At 43.2% G+C, this 16,208-nt stretch overlaps 1 protein-coding gene across 1 annotated transcript; it reads left to right on the plus strand.

The window, feature by feature from the left end:
* The first annotated feature begins 3,705 nt into the window (after positions 1-3,705).
* Positions 3,706-12,620, plus strand: LOC110501874 (rho-related GTP-binding protein RhoE). Its single transcript, XM_021579725.3, has 5 exons — positions 3,706-4,260; positions 4,526-4,613; positions 9,408-9,517; positions 10,328-10,462; positions 10,701-12,620. The coding sequence occupies exons 1-5, from the start codon at positions 4,111-4,113 to the stop codon at positions 10,947-10,949; spliced, it is 732 nt and encodes a 243-aa protein (XP_021435400.1). The 5' UTR covers positions 3,706-4,110; the 3' UTR covers positions 10,950-12,620.
* Positions 12,621-16,208: the final 3,588 nt, after the last annotated feature.

The raw sequence follows: 16,208 nt of genomic DNA on the forward strand, positions 1-16,208 counted from the left end.
GACACGAGTAGACCCTGCGGCTGCAGCCATTTAAGCTAGCTCCAACACATGGAGTGTAATTGAGAAAGCATATGAGGTGTGAAAATAACAGGCTAACAAGTTAATGTGGTTTAACAACACAACTATTGATCTGGTTTACGGTAATATAGGTTTTTTTTTTTTTCTTCTCCTCAACACTGAGACAAAGCGGAACCGATGATGACAGCATCTGTCTGTCACACCTTGTCCATGTGATGCCTGTTTCTAGCGGGTGGATGCCATTGTAACGGATGTGAAACGGCTAGCTTAGTTAGCGGTGCGCGCTAAATAGCGTTTCAATCGGTGACGTCACTTGCTCTGAGACCTTGAAGTAGTAGTTCCCCTTGCTCTGCAAGGGCCGCGGCTTTTGTGGAGCGATGGGTAACGATGCTTCGTGGGTGACTATTGTTGATGTGTGCAGAGGGTCCCTGGTTCGCGCCCGGGTATGGGCGAGGGGACGGTCTAAAGTTATATGCTTACACCATTGCACATTGCCAGGACCCAATACATATAACTGTGAACTGTTGTGAGCTGTTGTGAGCTGTTATCTGCAGTGGCGACCCATCATTCAGGGCAGATGGGACAGAGCCCCACCTGTTTTGAGCCCCACATTTTTTTGTTAACAAAATAACAGGCTTACCTGTTTTGCATGTTGTTTTGGCATTAATACATGTCACATATCAGTTTGCAAACAATGTAAAAAAAAAAAAAAAAAATCTTTGAGTTAATACAGCTGCATAAAAACATGGTCTCTTCTTTACTTTCCTGAGTAAAGCAGCTCCAAATACAGGTGTTTCAGCCTAGCTCAGTGCTTTCTGTGGTGGTGGGACAGCCAGCGGAAAATACGTGTTCTCGCCATGATTAGCTGTGTTCTGTCACTCGTGGGACAGTACGTCACCGCCAAGTCTAAGGTTAGACCTCGAAAATCCAAGCCCCTTAGGAGCTGCCATAGATGTTGCAATATAGGTGCCCATCCAAGAAGTCTCAAGGTCATTGGCCACAGATAAAATGACGTCAAATCCCGTTATAGCTACAGTAGCTTTGATTGGACTGTCAACATGTTGACATCTTACTTTCAAAATCTTAGCTAGCAGTCATCATCATGAATCAAGTCGACAATCTACTGGCAAATCCTTCTTAATCCTTGTCAAATGAAGAGAAATAATGAAGAGAAATTATAGATGAAACATATCGGTGCTCATCGGCCATAAACATTACACAAGTTGGAAATCTCAAAATCAACAATGAGTGGTTTGTAAGGAATCAGTGACAGTGGCTAACTGCAAGAATTGCAGGCAATCACAAGCCAGTGGAGTGGCTGTGTGGTCCCAAATCTGGGATTAAGTGTCTCTTTTCCAAGTTTAAAATGATAAACATTCAACATTCAACTGTTAACTCGGAACTGCAAAAACTTGACTTGAGTTCAAGACAATTGGGAATTCCGCAAAAAAAATGTGCTCTGATTGGGGAAATACATTTTGAACGGACATCCAACCCGGAATTGTAAGTCTGGAACTCGGGCCTCTTTCTAGAGCTACGACCTGAAGATCAATGACATTATCATGATTAATCATCTGCGCAATCCACAAGGGCACAAAAGCCAAAAAAAACCACACAGCACAGGTACTCACACGCACCAACGGACATTGTAACAATAATCGACCAAGACAAATGGAACAGTGGGCACATATATACAAATAGAATCAGTTGGAATAGGGGCCAGGTGTGCGCAATGAAAGTTCCAGCGGGATCCGTAACACGTCCGTCCTAGCTCGCTCATTAATGTCTTAATCACAATTGCGGATCGCCTCTTATCCTCTTGTCGTCCCCTTATGCCATAGTTTGTACATCTCAATTGTCATTATAAACCACATTTGTTTAAGCAAGTCAGCCGTATCAGCTACATTTCTTGACCAATATACCACGGCTAAGGGTTGTTCAAAAGCACGACACAACGCGGAATGCCTGCACACAGCCCTTAGCCGTGGTATATTGGCCATATACCACAAACCCATGAGGTGCTTATTGCTATTACAAACTGGTTACCAATGTAATTAGAGCAGTAAAAATACATGTTTTTTCATACGTGCTATATGGTCTGATATACCACGGCAGTCAGCCAATCAGCATTCAGGGCTCGAACCACCCAGTTTATAATTCAGATTGACTTGTATTGCTTCCCACCGATGGAAATCAATAGCATCAAACTATGAGGTGCATTGCAGTAAAACGTATCATAATTCTCCTTTTCTCACTGTTTTGTTTTTGCACAGTAGTTTCATCAGTTGTACAACTGAATGCATTCAACTGAAATGTGTCTTCCGCATTTATCCCAACCCTTCTGAATCAGAGAGGTGAGGGGGGCTGCCATAATCCACATCCACGTCTTCGGTGCCCAGGGAACAGTGGGTTAACTGCCTTGCTCAGGGGCAGAACGACAGATTTTGTAACCTTGTCAGCTCGGGGATTCGATCCAGCAACCTTTCGGTAACTGGCCCAACGCTCTAACCACGGTGGTGGTGGTAAATATTCCCAGCTCTCAGCATCTAATCACACACACTAATATTTCTTCATATTTATATCCTCCGTTTACAATGATTAGCTTATTCAGGAAATGACAGCATGTGAGACCGCATGGTGAACATCATTAGCAGTAGTCGACACCATTAGTGGCTAATTTTAATGAAGAGGAGGGGAGGCCCCGGGGCAATGCTGCAGAATGAAGTGCTTTCCTTAACCCAAAGCAGAATCCTCTCCCTTATTTAGAGCCTCATTGTGTGTTTACTATGACGAACAGCTGCAGGGCAAAGTCAAGGGAACTCATCATATCTCACAATAAGTGCTGCTCAGAGAGAGTGTGTGTGTGTGAGAGACGTCGTTTCCTCCATCGTGCTACAGAAAAACACACTGACTGATGGTGAGATAGGTGAGAGACAGCAGATGTTGCCTATGGGCTCTGTCATCATTCATATTCATCTCCTCTATGCACAAGAACACACAGTCCCAGGAAAGGACCTTTAAAAGAGTAGACCTTTAAAAGAGTAGAACTTTATAAGAGTAGACCTGTTGTGGTTGTTTACATTTTACATTTACATGTTAGTCATTTAGCAGACACTCTTATCCAGTGCGACTTACTTAGTGCATTCATCTTAAATTAGCTAGATGGGGCAACCTGTGAAATAAAGATCCCTGCACATTTTTCTCATGTTATTTATTAATGTGTCCTTTCATTCATTCATACACTGCATTCAAAGTATGTTCCATTCACGAATTACATTCATCACCCATCTCATCCCTGATGGGCCTACTTAACCCAAAACAAATGTAATTTCCCTCCCTCTTAATCTTGAACCACTCCAGTGTCCTTCATCTCAAAGTGAATTGAATTAATCTCACTGCTTTCCCTTGCCCGAACCCAAGGGAGGGAAAACACAGGTTTAGCCTGTTGCTACCAGACGCAGAAGCAGACCTACCAGAAGTGAAGAAAAGTCTCTCCATACATATGCCTGTTTCGCCCTGGGGGCAGCCACATGTTCTAAACACGAGTTATGTGTGCATTAGTTCACCAGATGTTGAACAGACACCTTGTTCCAGCCTTCCAGGTATTTCTGCTGAATTACATAATGGACCGTTTAGTTAATTAACTTTATTAATACCTTCATCTTGAGGTGTCCCACTTATTCAGCCACAGTGATAATGACTCCTTTCTTTTACTATCAGGGAAATAAACTTGCTGGCTTCTTTTCATCTCTGAACATGTCTCTATGTTCTGCTCCTCTGAGATCCTGAAATACCAAGAAATAGAGGGCGCTGTCCTCGTGGTAATGTTGATTGCCTCCACGAGGGAGAAAGGGGCGGACTACTGCTTCACAAAATTACCGGGGAAAGCGATTGGTTCACCGGCGGCCCATATATACACCCCCGTACGCATCGCTGGGCATTAGCCACAGTAGTTTTTCGGTGCAACGAGGACGCGTGTGATTTAAAGGCTGAACAATATCACAGCACAGGAGCAATTGTTATGGGGGATCTGATTTCTATGCGGAGTTTTTCTCTTTGAAGTCGGCAATCTACATACATTTTAAAAAGTCAATGAAGGATACAGGATCCAGTCAAAAGCTTTCACCGAAATCCGGGATGGATCCTAACCAGAGCGTGAAGCGTAAAATCGTGGTCGTTGGGGACAGTCAGTGTGGAAAAACTGCTCTTCTTCACGTCTTTGCGAAAGATTGCTTTCCAGAGGTATGTTGTTGGATGTCGTTTGGGTAAATGCAAATAAACGTGCGGGTTTGTAAGGCGTTACCTGGGGAAGTGTTGGAAAAGAATATCGAACTTTCGTGTGCGCTTTAGTACATGCCAAGTCTTCCATTATTCAAATGATATGCTTGCAGCGTTATGGATCAAATTGTGATGGAAAATGTTTTTGTGGGTACAATTCATTTTAACATTGTTGGACAATTGTGTGTGTGTGTGAGATCGACAATAATGCGTTGTAAATTCTTTATAGAATTATGTCCCAACGGTGTTCGAGAACTACACAGCCAGTTTCGAAATCGACACGCAAAGAATAGAACTCAGTCTCTGGGACACTTCAGGTGAGTAACTTTGCGTTACAATGTTTTATTTAATCTCTATAGAATTTCTTAAATATGACAGTGTCACAGGGAACGAGTCCGACTGGAATTAGGATTGGAACAGTGAGCCTTCGAATTAGTCAACATTTCTTAACATTTGAATTTGTGGGGAATTAGACTGCGCTCTGCCTGAAATCTTAATTTGACGGGTCATTAATATATTAAACAACCCCAGTGAGTGGAGACTCTACAGAGATTGAACTCGGTGACGCATCTCTAGCACGTTGGGATGGACCGCTGTAGCGCGAGGATTTGTCTTCAATGTGCAGTGTTTACATCCACACCTCTCGGTGCATCTTGGTCCAGAGCTGAGTAAAAACAGATGAAGCCATTTGGCACTCAGTTGCGGTACCAGCTAAGAAAACACAATACATTTGCAAATGAATTGTTTATATTGTGAGTTTTAAATAGCATAACATTTAGAAAAGCCCTGATAGGGGACAGCAACAGGCTAACTGAACTTAAAATCACTCGGCTGCCATTTGGAATAGTTTTTGACTCAATAAATGCTGACACATTCCTTACACATGTTCTTGCTACAAACATTTCCCACATAGAGGTCCCGGGAGATCTAAACCTAAAGGCGTTCGCATCGTAGGTTCAGTTTGCTCCTAACAGAACTCGGTCAGGCGAAGTGAACGTATGTGCCTCGCATACTCTTAAAATATATTTGCTTGAAAAACGAGAGAAGCGGCATTAGTACTGTCTGTTCGTCTTGATACACCGTAGCTATTTAATTAAGTGTAAATTGATATAAGAACTTAAGTTTATTACAGGTTTCTTGAGTTACCGAGGAGGTCTCCGTCTTCAATTTGACATGAACTAAGATGTTTGGTCCGTTATTTCTCAAGTGAAATCATTTGCATGACAACGAGTAGTCTCGTTGATGACTAACTCACTGTAGAATTTGGCTTCCGAATTTAGGCTTGCCTCAAGAAAAAAATGGGTGCATGAACAGCCGAAAACCCTTGTCAAAGATCATCATGTTTCGGATGGGAAGCATGTGGACACCCCTAAGGCGTCAGTATGCTTCAGTTCGGCTGCACTCAGCCGCACTCATCTAGGCGAACTGAACGAGTGTGCTCGCATGCTCTCTTTAAAAACAACAACTTTCGTTTGAAAAACGACAAAAGCGGCAATAGTACTATTTGTCCATTTTGACTTGCCATAGCCAGTATACGCTTCCTCGAAATGGTCAGAATTAACATGGCACAATAAATCTGTCATTCATTTTCTAGTTTTTGAAGACTAGATCTAAATAGCGCAATTTACATCAAACGAAGGACTTGGTGCAGTATTTGTAAAATGTTAATGAAAACAAGTCATATCATTGAAAGACAATACTTTAATTGAAGAATCCCTACTGTTGCCCAATAACGGGCGTAGACTACCGATGTCTGTTTGCCTCGAGTCGAAAATAAAACCTTACCGAAGTCCAAAACGAACGAAAACGTAACAATGTCATAAAGTATACATGCCGTCTTCCGAACTGTTTCGGCTGGGAAGCATGCGGACGCCTTTAACCCAGCCCCAGGTGGTAATAATTTCCTATCTACAGTCTCTGAATCAGCCTGGACTGGCTGGGGGATTGGGCTGCTCAACTCCCACGGCTGGCTGCTGTAGGGGGAGGAAGAGCTGTGGGCTGCTTCTCCAGCTGGGGGGGATAAGAGCGCTCTGGGCACCTCCCCTCCTATGTCCACCAGCTGATTGTAGCTTCCCATGTGTCTGTCCAGGACATTACTCCGTGACTACACCACAGCTTCAGGAAAAGCTCAGCTCACCACACCAGGCCTGATATGGGTCATGTTGGGGACTGCCTTAGCTACACTGGGCAATATTATTTTACAAATGTAATCTTATAGCAGAAGCTGTCCATGAGGGATATTTCTGTCCAGCACTACGAGAAGCCTGATGTTTTAGTGTCTTGTGCTAATGTTAAAGCAGTTTTTTTGTTTGGAAGCATCACTATATACTGTATGTTACTGGATCTCGGGTCTAGCCATTAGAGCAGATGGTTGCAGGTACCTGGCACACAGCAAGTGTAGGTTTCTCAGTTGTCTCACCTCTTAGCCTCAGGCTCACCACTACACTGTTACTATCTGTGCATAATAAACAAGGTCATGTTTGTTATTGAACCCATCGTTATTACCCAGTGTAATGAATGGGGTAGTTTTTTAAAGAGACACTGACTTGTAATCAGGTACAGGAAGAAAGCGGGGCACCGCCCACCCTCTATTGCTGACTGGGTCCATCTTTATTGTCTTTATGCAGTGGTGTTTTGATTAGAGGCTTATTTCAAACTGGATGTCCATGTTGGGGCGGCAGGGTAGCCTAGTGGTTAGAGCGTTGGACTAGTAACCGGAAGGTTGCAAGTTCAAATCCCTGTTCTGCCCCTGAACAGGCAGTTAAACCACTAGGCTGTCATTGAAAATAAGAATTTGTTCTTAACTGACTTGCCCAGTTAAATAAAGGTAAAATAAAATGTATTTATTTACATTAGAACTCCCACTGACATCCACCCATGTTTCATGTAGATGCCCCGAAGGCTGGTCATTCACCTCTTGGAGGAGCAGGTCAGAGAAGGAGTGCCCGGGGGGCACTGGTGTAGCTCTGGTGTTTAGGTAGGGTGTAGTAATCAAGCACACACAGCATTTGCTCATTGCTGTCACTTGTTTGCAGCTTCTTGATGTCTTTAGTCTAATGAGACAAAGGACAGCATGTTTATAAGGCCTACCTGGCTTTTTAAGGATTTCATGATTTTGTAGTTCAGCCCTTGCCTGATATGGCTGGGTTGCCCTCTAATATGGTAGCACTGGCATAGCTCTTGACTCTGGGTTGAGTGAGTTTGAGCTGCATGCCATTCACAAGAGGCTGGATCTATTCACAAAGACCTCATTGTTTGCATCGCTTTATTTTATTTATTAAGCTCGTTTTCAAAACTCTGCCTTTATTGTGAGCAAAACATTCTCACCTTTTATATCTGAAGTACAATGCCTTCGGAAACTATTCAGACCCCTCAACTTTTCCCACATTTTGTTACATTTTAAAAAACAAAAAAACCAAGCCATGAGGTCGCAGGAGTTGCCTGTAGAGCTCTGGGACAGGATTGTGTCGAGTCATAGGTGTGGGGGGGAGAATGTCTGCAGCATTGACGGTCCCCAAGAACATAGTGGCCTCATCATTCTTAAATGGTTTGGAGCCACCAAGACTCTTCCTAGAGCTGGCCGCCCTTGGTCAGGGAGGTCCCCGGTCAGGGATAGTCACCTCAGTGTTTTTAGAGGTCCCCGGAGACCCTTCTGTGTAGAAACATGTCCTCCATCATACAGGGGTGGCTAAGGAGGAGATGGGTACATGGCTGCCGGAATCAGGAGACTGAACAAGCCTCAGGGCTGCACTGAAATGGGGCTAATGAGCTGTCTGTCAGCAGTGCCATCGACCATCCTCACCTTTTTCCTGTGCTCCTGTATTCAGTGTCCCTATTTGAATTGTATTTAACTAGGCAAGTCAGTTAACATTCTTATTTATCCTCAGTGACTACTGTTTCTCTATAGTACATTTAACAATCCATCTCCATGAGCAATGTATACTTTTGCTGAATCTATTCAATGCCGTTAAACACTCCTATCTTCATTCTTTAGCTGATCGATGAGTAGTCCCGTTGTTCAGAAGGGTAAAGTCCAGGGAAGGGTCACGTGTCATCGCTGAGTTATCAGGTTAGACAAACCAACCAGGGTGGTCCCCCTAACAGACCAGTTAGGGGGTTGATTGTATGCTGGGGGGCACGCGCAACTCTTCTGTTTGGCGCTCTCAAAGGATCTCCCAGACATGCTTGTAATCTCACTAAACAAATATTCCTAGTATTCTTGGCATAGCATTCCACATCTGTAAGCTCAATGTTCCACTGCTAGTCATCAGACTGTACACGTATTGTTGGGCTTTAATGAAGTAGTCACTATACACTGTCCTATTCCAAATTCAGTTTGTGGAATCTCAGGTGTCTTGCTTTTTACATGTGGCATGCCACCTCTACTGGATAATAAGTAAAACGATTTGTCTTCAATTTGCCTTGTTTTTACCTGACTTTGTTGGTGACTCCTCCGGGCATTATTATATTAGTGTGCAGTGGAATTGTGGAAATTAAAATGCATGTGGAAAGATGCCTCAAAGAAATGCAAAAGAAAAATGATCATGCCATATTTAGGTTCCAATCTAGCCTGCTCCTAATCAGTTGCCCAGTCCCCCTTTTTTTATGTTGAAACACTCTGGGGGGGATAACTGGTGGGATCTCATGTACTAACTATACAGCAGTGACCAGGGACGGGAGTGTATAATTTTGGTCCTTTAGATGAAGCTTTGAATAGCTAGCCTAATCAGTGAAACACTCCCTTACCTGCTCCATTTGGAAGAGGTCTCCTGTCCTAATTCTGACTGAGGGCTCTGGGCTGGGTATGAATGGACGCCAGAGCTCCGAGCAAGGAGCGCGCGTGTGGGAGAGCTCTACGAGCAAATTTAAATGATTACACAAGTTGTTACTATGGATGTCCCTAGGTGTTGACTCGCACAGTGACATGGTGTCAGGGAGTAAGTTTGCTATCCCTGGGTCATTCTAACACATGCACTGTGTAAAATCTATGTCTGTAACTGATGAAATGTTAGTTTTAGCACAGTTACAGCACAGAGCTGAGGAGATGTGATGGTGTATTAATTTGACCTTGTTTGCATATTTTGACCTTGATCTTATGCTTGTCTTTGCAGGTTCACCATACTATGACAACGTGCGACCTCTCTCCTACCCGGACTCTGATGCAGTCCTCATCTGCTTTGACATCAGCAGACCAGAGACCCTGGACAGTGTACTGAAGAAGGTGCGTTTCAGGGCTTGTATGTCCTGTATGTTGTAAGCTACCTCTGCTTTGCCCCTGAATTATAGTAGGAAGTGGCCTGTCCCACTAGAATTTTCAATCAGCCCCCTTGACCCTCTCTAAAAGTCTTCTTTGTTACTGGGTCAAGTGGCTTTTCAGAAACCCCAGCGCTCCAAATTACTTTACCGGGCTGTAGCAATGAGGGGACTAGAACTAGGGTTGTACCATTTGAGAGGAATGTGAAAACAAACTCACGTGAGGCTCAGCAGTAGTCCAACCGGTCTTGTTCACACATGGTCTCCCAGATCCCAGACACGGCTATTGTGGGTCTCGGTGCCCTTTGACCTGTAACGTCACCAACGCTCAGTATTGCACCAGCTGAGAGGCGTGTGGTCCTGTGTGTTGAACAACTCCGAGGGGAAACATGATGTTCAAGGCTCTGAATAAGCCTGGAAAAGTGGAAGAGGGTGTTTTCCATTACTTAAGTTGCGCGACACAGAGCTAGCACTGTCAGAGCGACTTTTTTTTTTCTCTTTCTTTTCAACGATGGCATGATAGAAAGACAACGAGAGGGTGTGTGGGTGGTTGAGATGCTCCAGTGTCCATCAATACAGCCCTTTATGCACATGTTTTACTCACAGAAGCCCAAATCTTAACTTGATCTGTGCGCATAACAAAAAGTCACGTTATTCACTTAAAACTCATGTTGGGTTGTCTGACGCTGAATATAAACCAATCCTGTAAAACTACAACTTTTTTTTTTTTTGTACTAGAAGTGTTGCTGATCTCTCCCGTTCTCTTTTCTCCTTATAGTGGAGAGGAGAGATCCAGGAGTTCTGTCCCAACACCAAGATCCTGCTGGTGGGATGCAAGTCAGATCTCCGCACAGACCTCACCACACTGGTGGAACTATCCAATCACAGACAGACACCCGTGTCATATGATCAGGTAGGCGCTACATGCATTTTGCTCGTACTTTGACACTCACTTACTAAGATGCAGTTCATAGTTGTTATTGGACTTGTACTGTATGTCTTTCACTTGGCACTATTAATGAATAAATGTGGCATCTGTTTACAGCTAAAAATAATAATAATAGTCTGCTAAATTGCATAGATTTTCAATTCTGAAATATGCTTTAGTTCCAGACTCTTTGTTCATCTCTCCCCCTGATTCTCTGTCTCAGGGCTCTAACATGGCCAAGCAGATCAGTGCTCCGTACATCGAGTGTTCGTCTCTGCAGTCTGAGAACAGCGTCAGGGACCTCTTCCACGTGGCCACGCTGGCCTGCGTCAACAAGGGCAACAAGAACGTCAAACGCAACAAGTCCTCCAGGAGCACCAAGAGGATCTCACACATGCCCACTAGGCCCGAACTAACCGCTGTCACGTCAGACCTTCGCAAAGACAAGGCCAAGAGCTGTACAGTCATGTGATTGCCTTAGACTAGGGCGACTGACTGTTATGGACTGGCAGGAGCAGGTGGGTGGTGAGGACTGTGCATAGAGCCCCTCCCCTCCTTCTAGACATGCATGCAAAGCAGTGAGAAGGCGGGTTATCGCCGCACATTAAATCAGCCCCCCCCCAAAAAACTGTACCAACCTATATCTAGCTGCCCTACTCTGTCATAGGAGAAGTGCACCGGAGAGACTGAAAAAAAGGTCTTCAGTTAATTTATTTTTAAAGGTCAATAAAATAATCCACAAAGAGGTGTGGACTTCTTGTCGACATTTCTTCACCCGCGGAAATGACGTGCACTTTTTTTTGGTCCGGGACCTGGACAGTAAATGCGCTAATCTGGTTTCAGGTTTTGACTTTTGTCCTCAAAGAGAAAAGTGTACTGTGGATTCACCACTGAGTGAGAAGATCCTTGTTCAGATGCGAGAGACCGCTACTGTGTTCTGCTCAGTAAAATGGTTTACGAAGAGAAATGGAGCTCTTGCGCTGGCCCCCAGGTCTCGCACTTACAGCCAGAAGTTCAAAGCACTGCCTGTTGGAGTTTTGTTTTGTTACTGCCTTGAGTTTGTCAAATGGAAATGGGATGTTTGTGTTATAAACTGTTGCACACTGTTACGACAGAGCTGAAAGCCTTTTTAATGTGTTTTAGTACATTGCATATTGTTCTAGCTCTGTTTCCGATCAGCATTGCCTGCTTCCCCCTTGTTTTGCTGTCTTTATAAGTTTACAACCAAAGAAAAGCTTGACAGTGGCGATATCGCTCAGAGTAACAGTTGCCGACTACTGTTGTGACTGGCTGCATAACGATCATAGCCAATGATTTGAAAGGATGTGCTACATCTCTTTGAGGACGTATCCTACACCCTGGCTCCTCTGTCACTGGGTAGATTTCAGCGGTGGTGTCTAGCCCCTCTGTAACTGTAGGGGTGAACACCCACGCCAAGTTTTACATGCAGGATGGGGTTAACGATGCCAGTACTGAGAAGGTCACTGAGCTCAAATCCATTATTGCACAGATTATTTTTAAGGATGTCCTCAGCTATGCAATGCACAGATTCTGATGACCAGTGTCTAGTTTTCAATGTTAGCTGGTTGAAGGACTGTACAGTGCTGTTTGCTTTGTGTGGTGCTCTAGTGCAGGCTACACACTACTCAGTCGATCTCTGGTGCAAGTGCACCAAAATCCATAGCCTACTTTAATTCAAACGCATATCTCATAGCTAGTATCATTGTTTGGTCCTAGGCTTTGACTAGTTCATTGGGTCAGTAGGCTAAGTCAAGTAGCGAAGTAGAACTAGCCTGCAGACGCTGTAGCTATAGATCCCTCCGCCCTCTCCAAGCAGCTGCAGGTGTAAGTAGTTCTAAATCTAACAGCTGAAATTTTATTTTCTGTTCTGTCATCATAGTACTTTGGTGTTTTCCAATTTCTCATAACTGGAGAAGTCTGAACTGCTTTGAGAAGTATTATCAGCCAGCGGGTGTTGCCTCTGTATGAAAATGGTTTAAATTAACCACAGTGTTAGCTGTAGAACATCAACCTCTTTTTGAAATGTAAGTCCATTTGTGCGTCTGTATGATTGTTACCACAGTATTTATTGAAGTTATATATTTTCCATTTGACAATAAAGTTCAGTGTACAGTACAAGGTCCATTTCTGTCTTGACTAAGACCTTATTTTTGTCAAACTGTCTGGAATACCACAGATTCTGCCTGGATATTTTATCAGAACACATTTCAGCCATTTTGTTTTTCTTGCTGCATCCTCAGTCTGCAAGTCTCCTTGCAGTAAAATAATTGCTTCGCTTGGGATAATTAAAACATTGATTAATAGTCAATTAAATATTTCATCCTTCTGGCACATTAATAGTCTGAGAACATCATGGACATGGTAACCACAGTCTTTTCAGAAATAGAAATACTGTTTGATGAAATTGTTCTCATCTACTTGGCCAGCTTGCACTTTCTCACCAGGTTCAAACGACTGCCTCTTAAGATGGCAATTAGGTTTGACTCCCGTAGATATGCTTTCACTCGCAAATTAACAGAATTAAGGCAAATGTATGCAGTTTAGTCAGATACTCCATGATAGGTTAGTCAGTTTCTAGCTTGAGTTTCACATTCTGTATAACATCTTGACTTATTTCAAGACTGGCTGTAAGCCTACAGTGTTACTTTGAGTGTCTAGGTAACCACGATTACCCTGGAAATTCATCTGACAACCTTCCCTGAGATGCAATAAGTAGCTATGTTTCGTTACATTTTTTTGCTAAAACTAAATGTGGTTGGAGTTACTGTTACTCAACACATTAAATTGGTGACCCCCCCCCCCCCCCCCACCCCCTCTCCGCTACATGTAGACCGCGAAAGCCCGGATGGATAGAATGCAATAACTAAGACTTGCCATTCTAATAAATTGGCTGCCTAGGCTAGTCTGTGCCATGGTGGAACATGTACTCCTGTAGCTCTGAAACAATTGGCTGGTGAAAGTTGCCAGCCAACCAGAAAAGCAAGGTGAAGCATTCTTGAAAGTCAGGCAGATCCTTGTCCTGCAAAGAAACAATTTTTTTAGAATTAGAATTAAATGGAGTGAATCTTAGATATCACGTGGCCTGCATACCTTAACTTTAAGGTAGTCAGCAATCATTTATTTGTCAAATCGTTTCAATTTTTCGCAATTAAGTTCGACAAAATAAATCTACCCCGTCTAACGAATGATCTTCAGAAAATGTTTATCTGCCATTTCCATTACATGTGGCAATGATTATTATTATTTTTTTTAGCCATTGCTTTTGTGGAAACCTGCCTACTGAATGTGATTCAGACATTTTACAGAACCATGCAGGACAGAACGGTGGCTGTTATGCTCATCAGATCACAGAGATGGAAGCGTTGATCCAGTGGGTGTACATCAGTCTTCTCTGGTGAAAGAAGTTGGACCTGTTCCAAAAAGGATCGGGGATTTCCTCCCTGGACCCTACCTGAATAAATTGTTTAAGGGAAATGTAAAAAAATAATTTTAAAAAATCAGCTTCTTCCTCTCCAGCACCACATGTGAAAATGGCACGTTTTATAGTAAAAGATGGGAGAGAAGTGTTTCCAATGTCATCAACCAATTAATTGGCAATACCTAGTCAAAATCACGATGCACACCGATGTCATTGGAAACACATCTTCTGCCATCTTTTGTACTAAACATAAATGTGTAATTTTCACATTTGTTGATGTTTGGGTGGTGCTCGAGATAATGAATATGAAGTAGATTTTAAAAATATTTTTTCACATTTCCCTTGAAATATGGAGACCCGGTTTGAACGAACCCGAGAACAACCAGACCCGGCACCGTAAAGACCCGGTGTGATCCAATCCGAGTCAGGGAAGCAACTGAAGATGTATCATTTTTTTTAGATGTTATTAATTAAAACTGTTAATGCCCGCATCGAGAGAAAGAGGAACAGACTTGGCAGCAGGCCCACGTTTGTGAAAAGAAGCAGCAGCATAAATTAGTTATCTTTCCACTGCAGCAGTCAGGTTCAGGTCTGTACAGGTCCTTACCGGCAAATCAGTTCTAATTACACACACCCAAGAACCGTGACAATCAAATCTGTTCCAACCCGGATCCGATGGGCAACTACAGAATTTCGAACCCGGTCGGGTCTCGGGTCGACCCTGGGTAATCGGGTTCGGGTGGACCCATGAAGAGCTCTACTGTGCATGTCTCTGTGTGGAATGCACAGCATCATCCAGCATCATGATGGATTACGTGCTGATATCGCAGTTGTTTGCCAAGCTGAATTTCTTTCCGACCCCCCCTCCCTTCCTTTCCTCCCCAGTGAGCAGTTGTTCAGGCAGAACCTGAAGGTAAATTTGTGACACACAAGTATAACACATACATTTGTCATCAGCAGCAAGGCATGTTGATTGCAGACAATTTGCCACGTGCATTGTGAATGCATAGTAATTATATCTGTAGGGGTCTTGTCACATGCACTAACTCCGTGAATGTCCCCCTAACCATGTAATGCTTTAGATTGTTTAAAAAAATAATAATCTTATTTATCACCTGCTGGTCAATCAAGGTTACAGCTCAGATGACCCCTCTTTCCCTACAGCCCCAGTAGTCCCTAAAGAACCTGTGTCCTTGAACCCTAGAACATCTGCTGTACAGTCATTGGCCTATCCCGTGATATTCCACGAGGTATAGGGAGCGTGATGCATGACAGTTCCTCAAGTAGTATGAACTACACTACAACAATCTTAATGTGTTGTGAAAAGTGTTATTAAATGTAATGTCATGTAATATTTGAAATTGTATATAACTGCCTTAATTTTGCCGGACCCCAGGAAGAGTAGCTGCTACCCTGGAAGCGGCTAATGGGGATCCTTAATGAATACAAAATACAAATAAATACAAATCTCCCTTTGACCTCCACCTGATGACCTTTTGGCAGTTCAACATAATACTGTTTTTCAGCTTGTGTGTAAACTGTTTGGGAATAAAGAGTGTGTATTTCGGTTTAGTGTATGCATGGTACTTGGTTTAGTAATAAACAAAGCAAATATGTATGCCCTGCTTTTCCTCCAGCTGCGCATGGCACCTAATGAAAGAAAACTTGTGCATCAGTAGTTATGTCCCAGGAATCCAATAGAGACAATGAATTTCTATTATCTTTTGATGTGTGTGTGTCTGTGACAAGCTTGTGACAAAGTGGCCCCTGCTTGACTATAGAGAGAGAGGTGGAGGAGGGAAATAGAGGATAGGCTTTAGGGAACATTCTAATCCCCAGAAACAATTGGCCAGATTGTGAAGACGGCTACACACCAGCTCAAGCAAAGAATATTAACAGACTTCTAAAGTGCTTTAGAAAGAGACAGTGAATTCAAAACAGTGTATTCCTCCCTTGTTCTATATTCAGCTTGATGGCAATTTCATGATTTTTTTTATTTCAGGGTTCAAAGCGTTGACATATCAGTGTTTCTGCACATCAGCTTTGATCATTTAGTACACAAACACAGGTTGGTGGCACCTTAATTGGGGAGAACTTGCTTGTGGTAATTGCTGGAGCAGAATAAGTGGAAAATCATCATTCCACTTCCTTCGCTCCAGACATTATTATGAGCCGCTCTCCGCTCAGCAGACTCCTGTGTCGCAAAGATACAAAAAAAGGTATGCAAAGTTGAATCGCAGACTTTCTAAACCCAGAGACGCAACATCACGAGACTTCCGGAAACAGAACAGG

The sequence above is a fragment of the Oncorhynchus mykiss genome, chromosome 22 (genome assembly GCF_057628025.1).
Source record: "Oncorhynchus mykiss isolate SJ-2025 chromosome 22, ASM5762802v1, whole genome shotgun sequence".
In the NCBI taxonomy this organism is placed as follows: domain Eukaryota; kingdom Metazoa; phylum Chordata; class Actinopteri; order Salmoniformes; family Salmonidae; genus Oncorhynchus; species Oncorhynchus mykiss.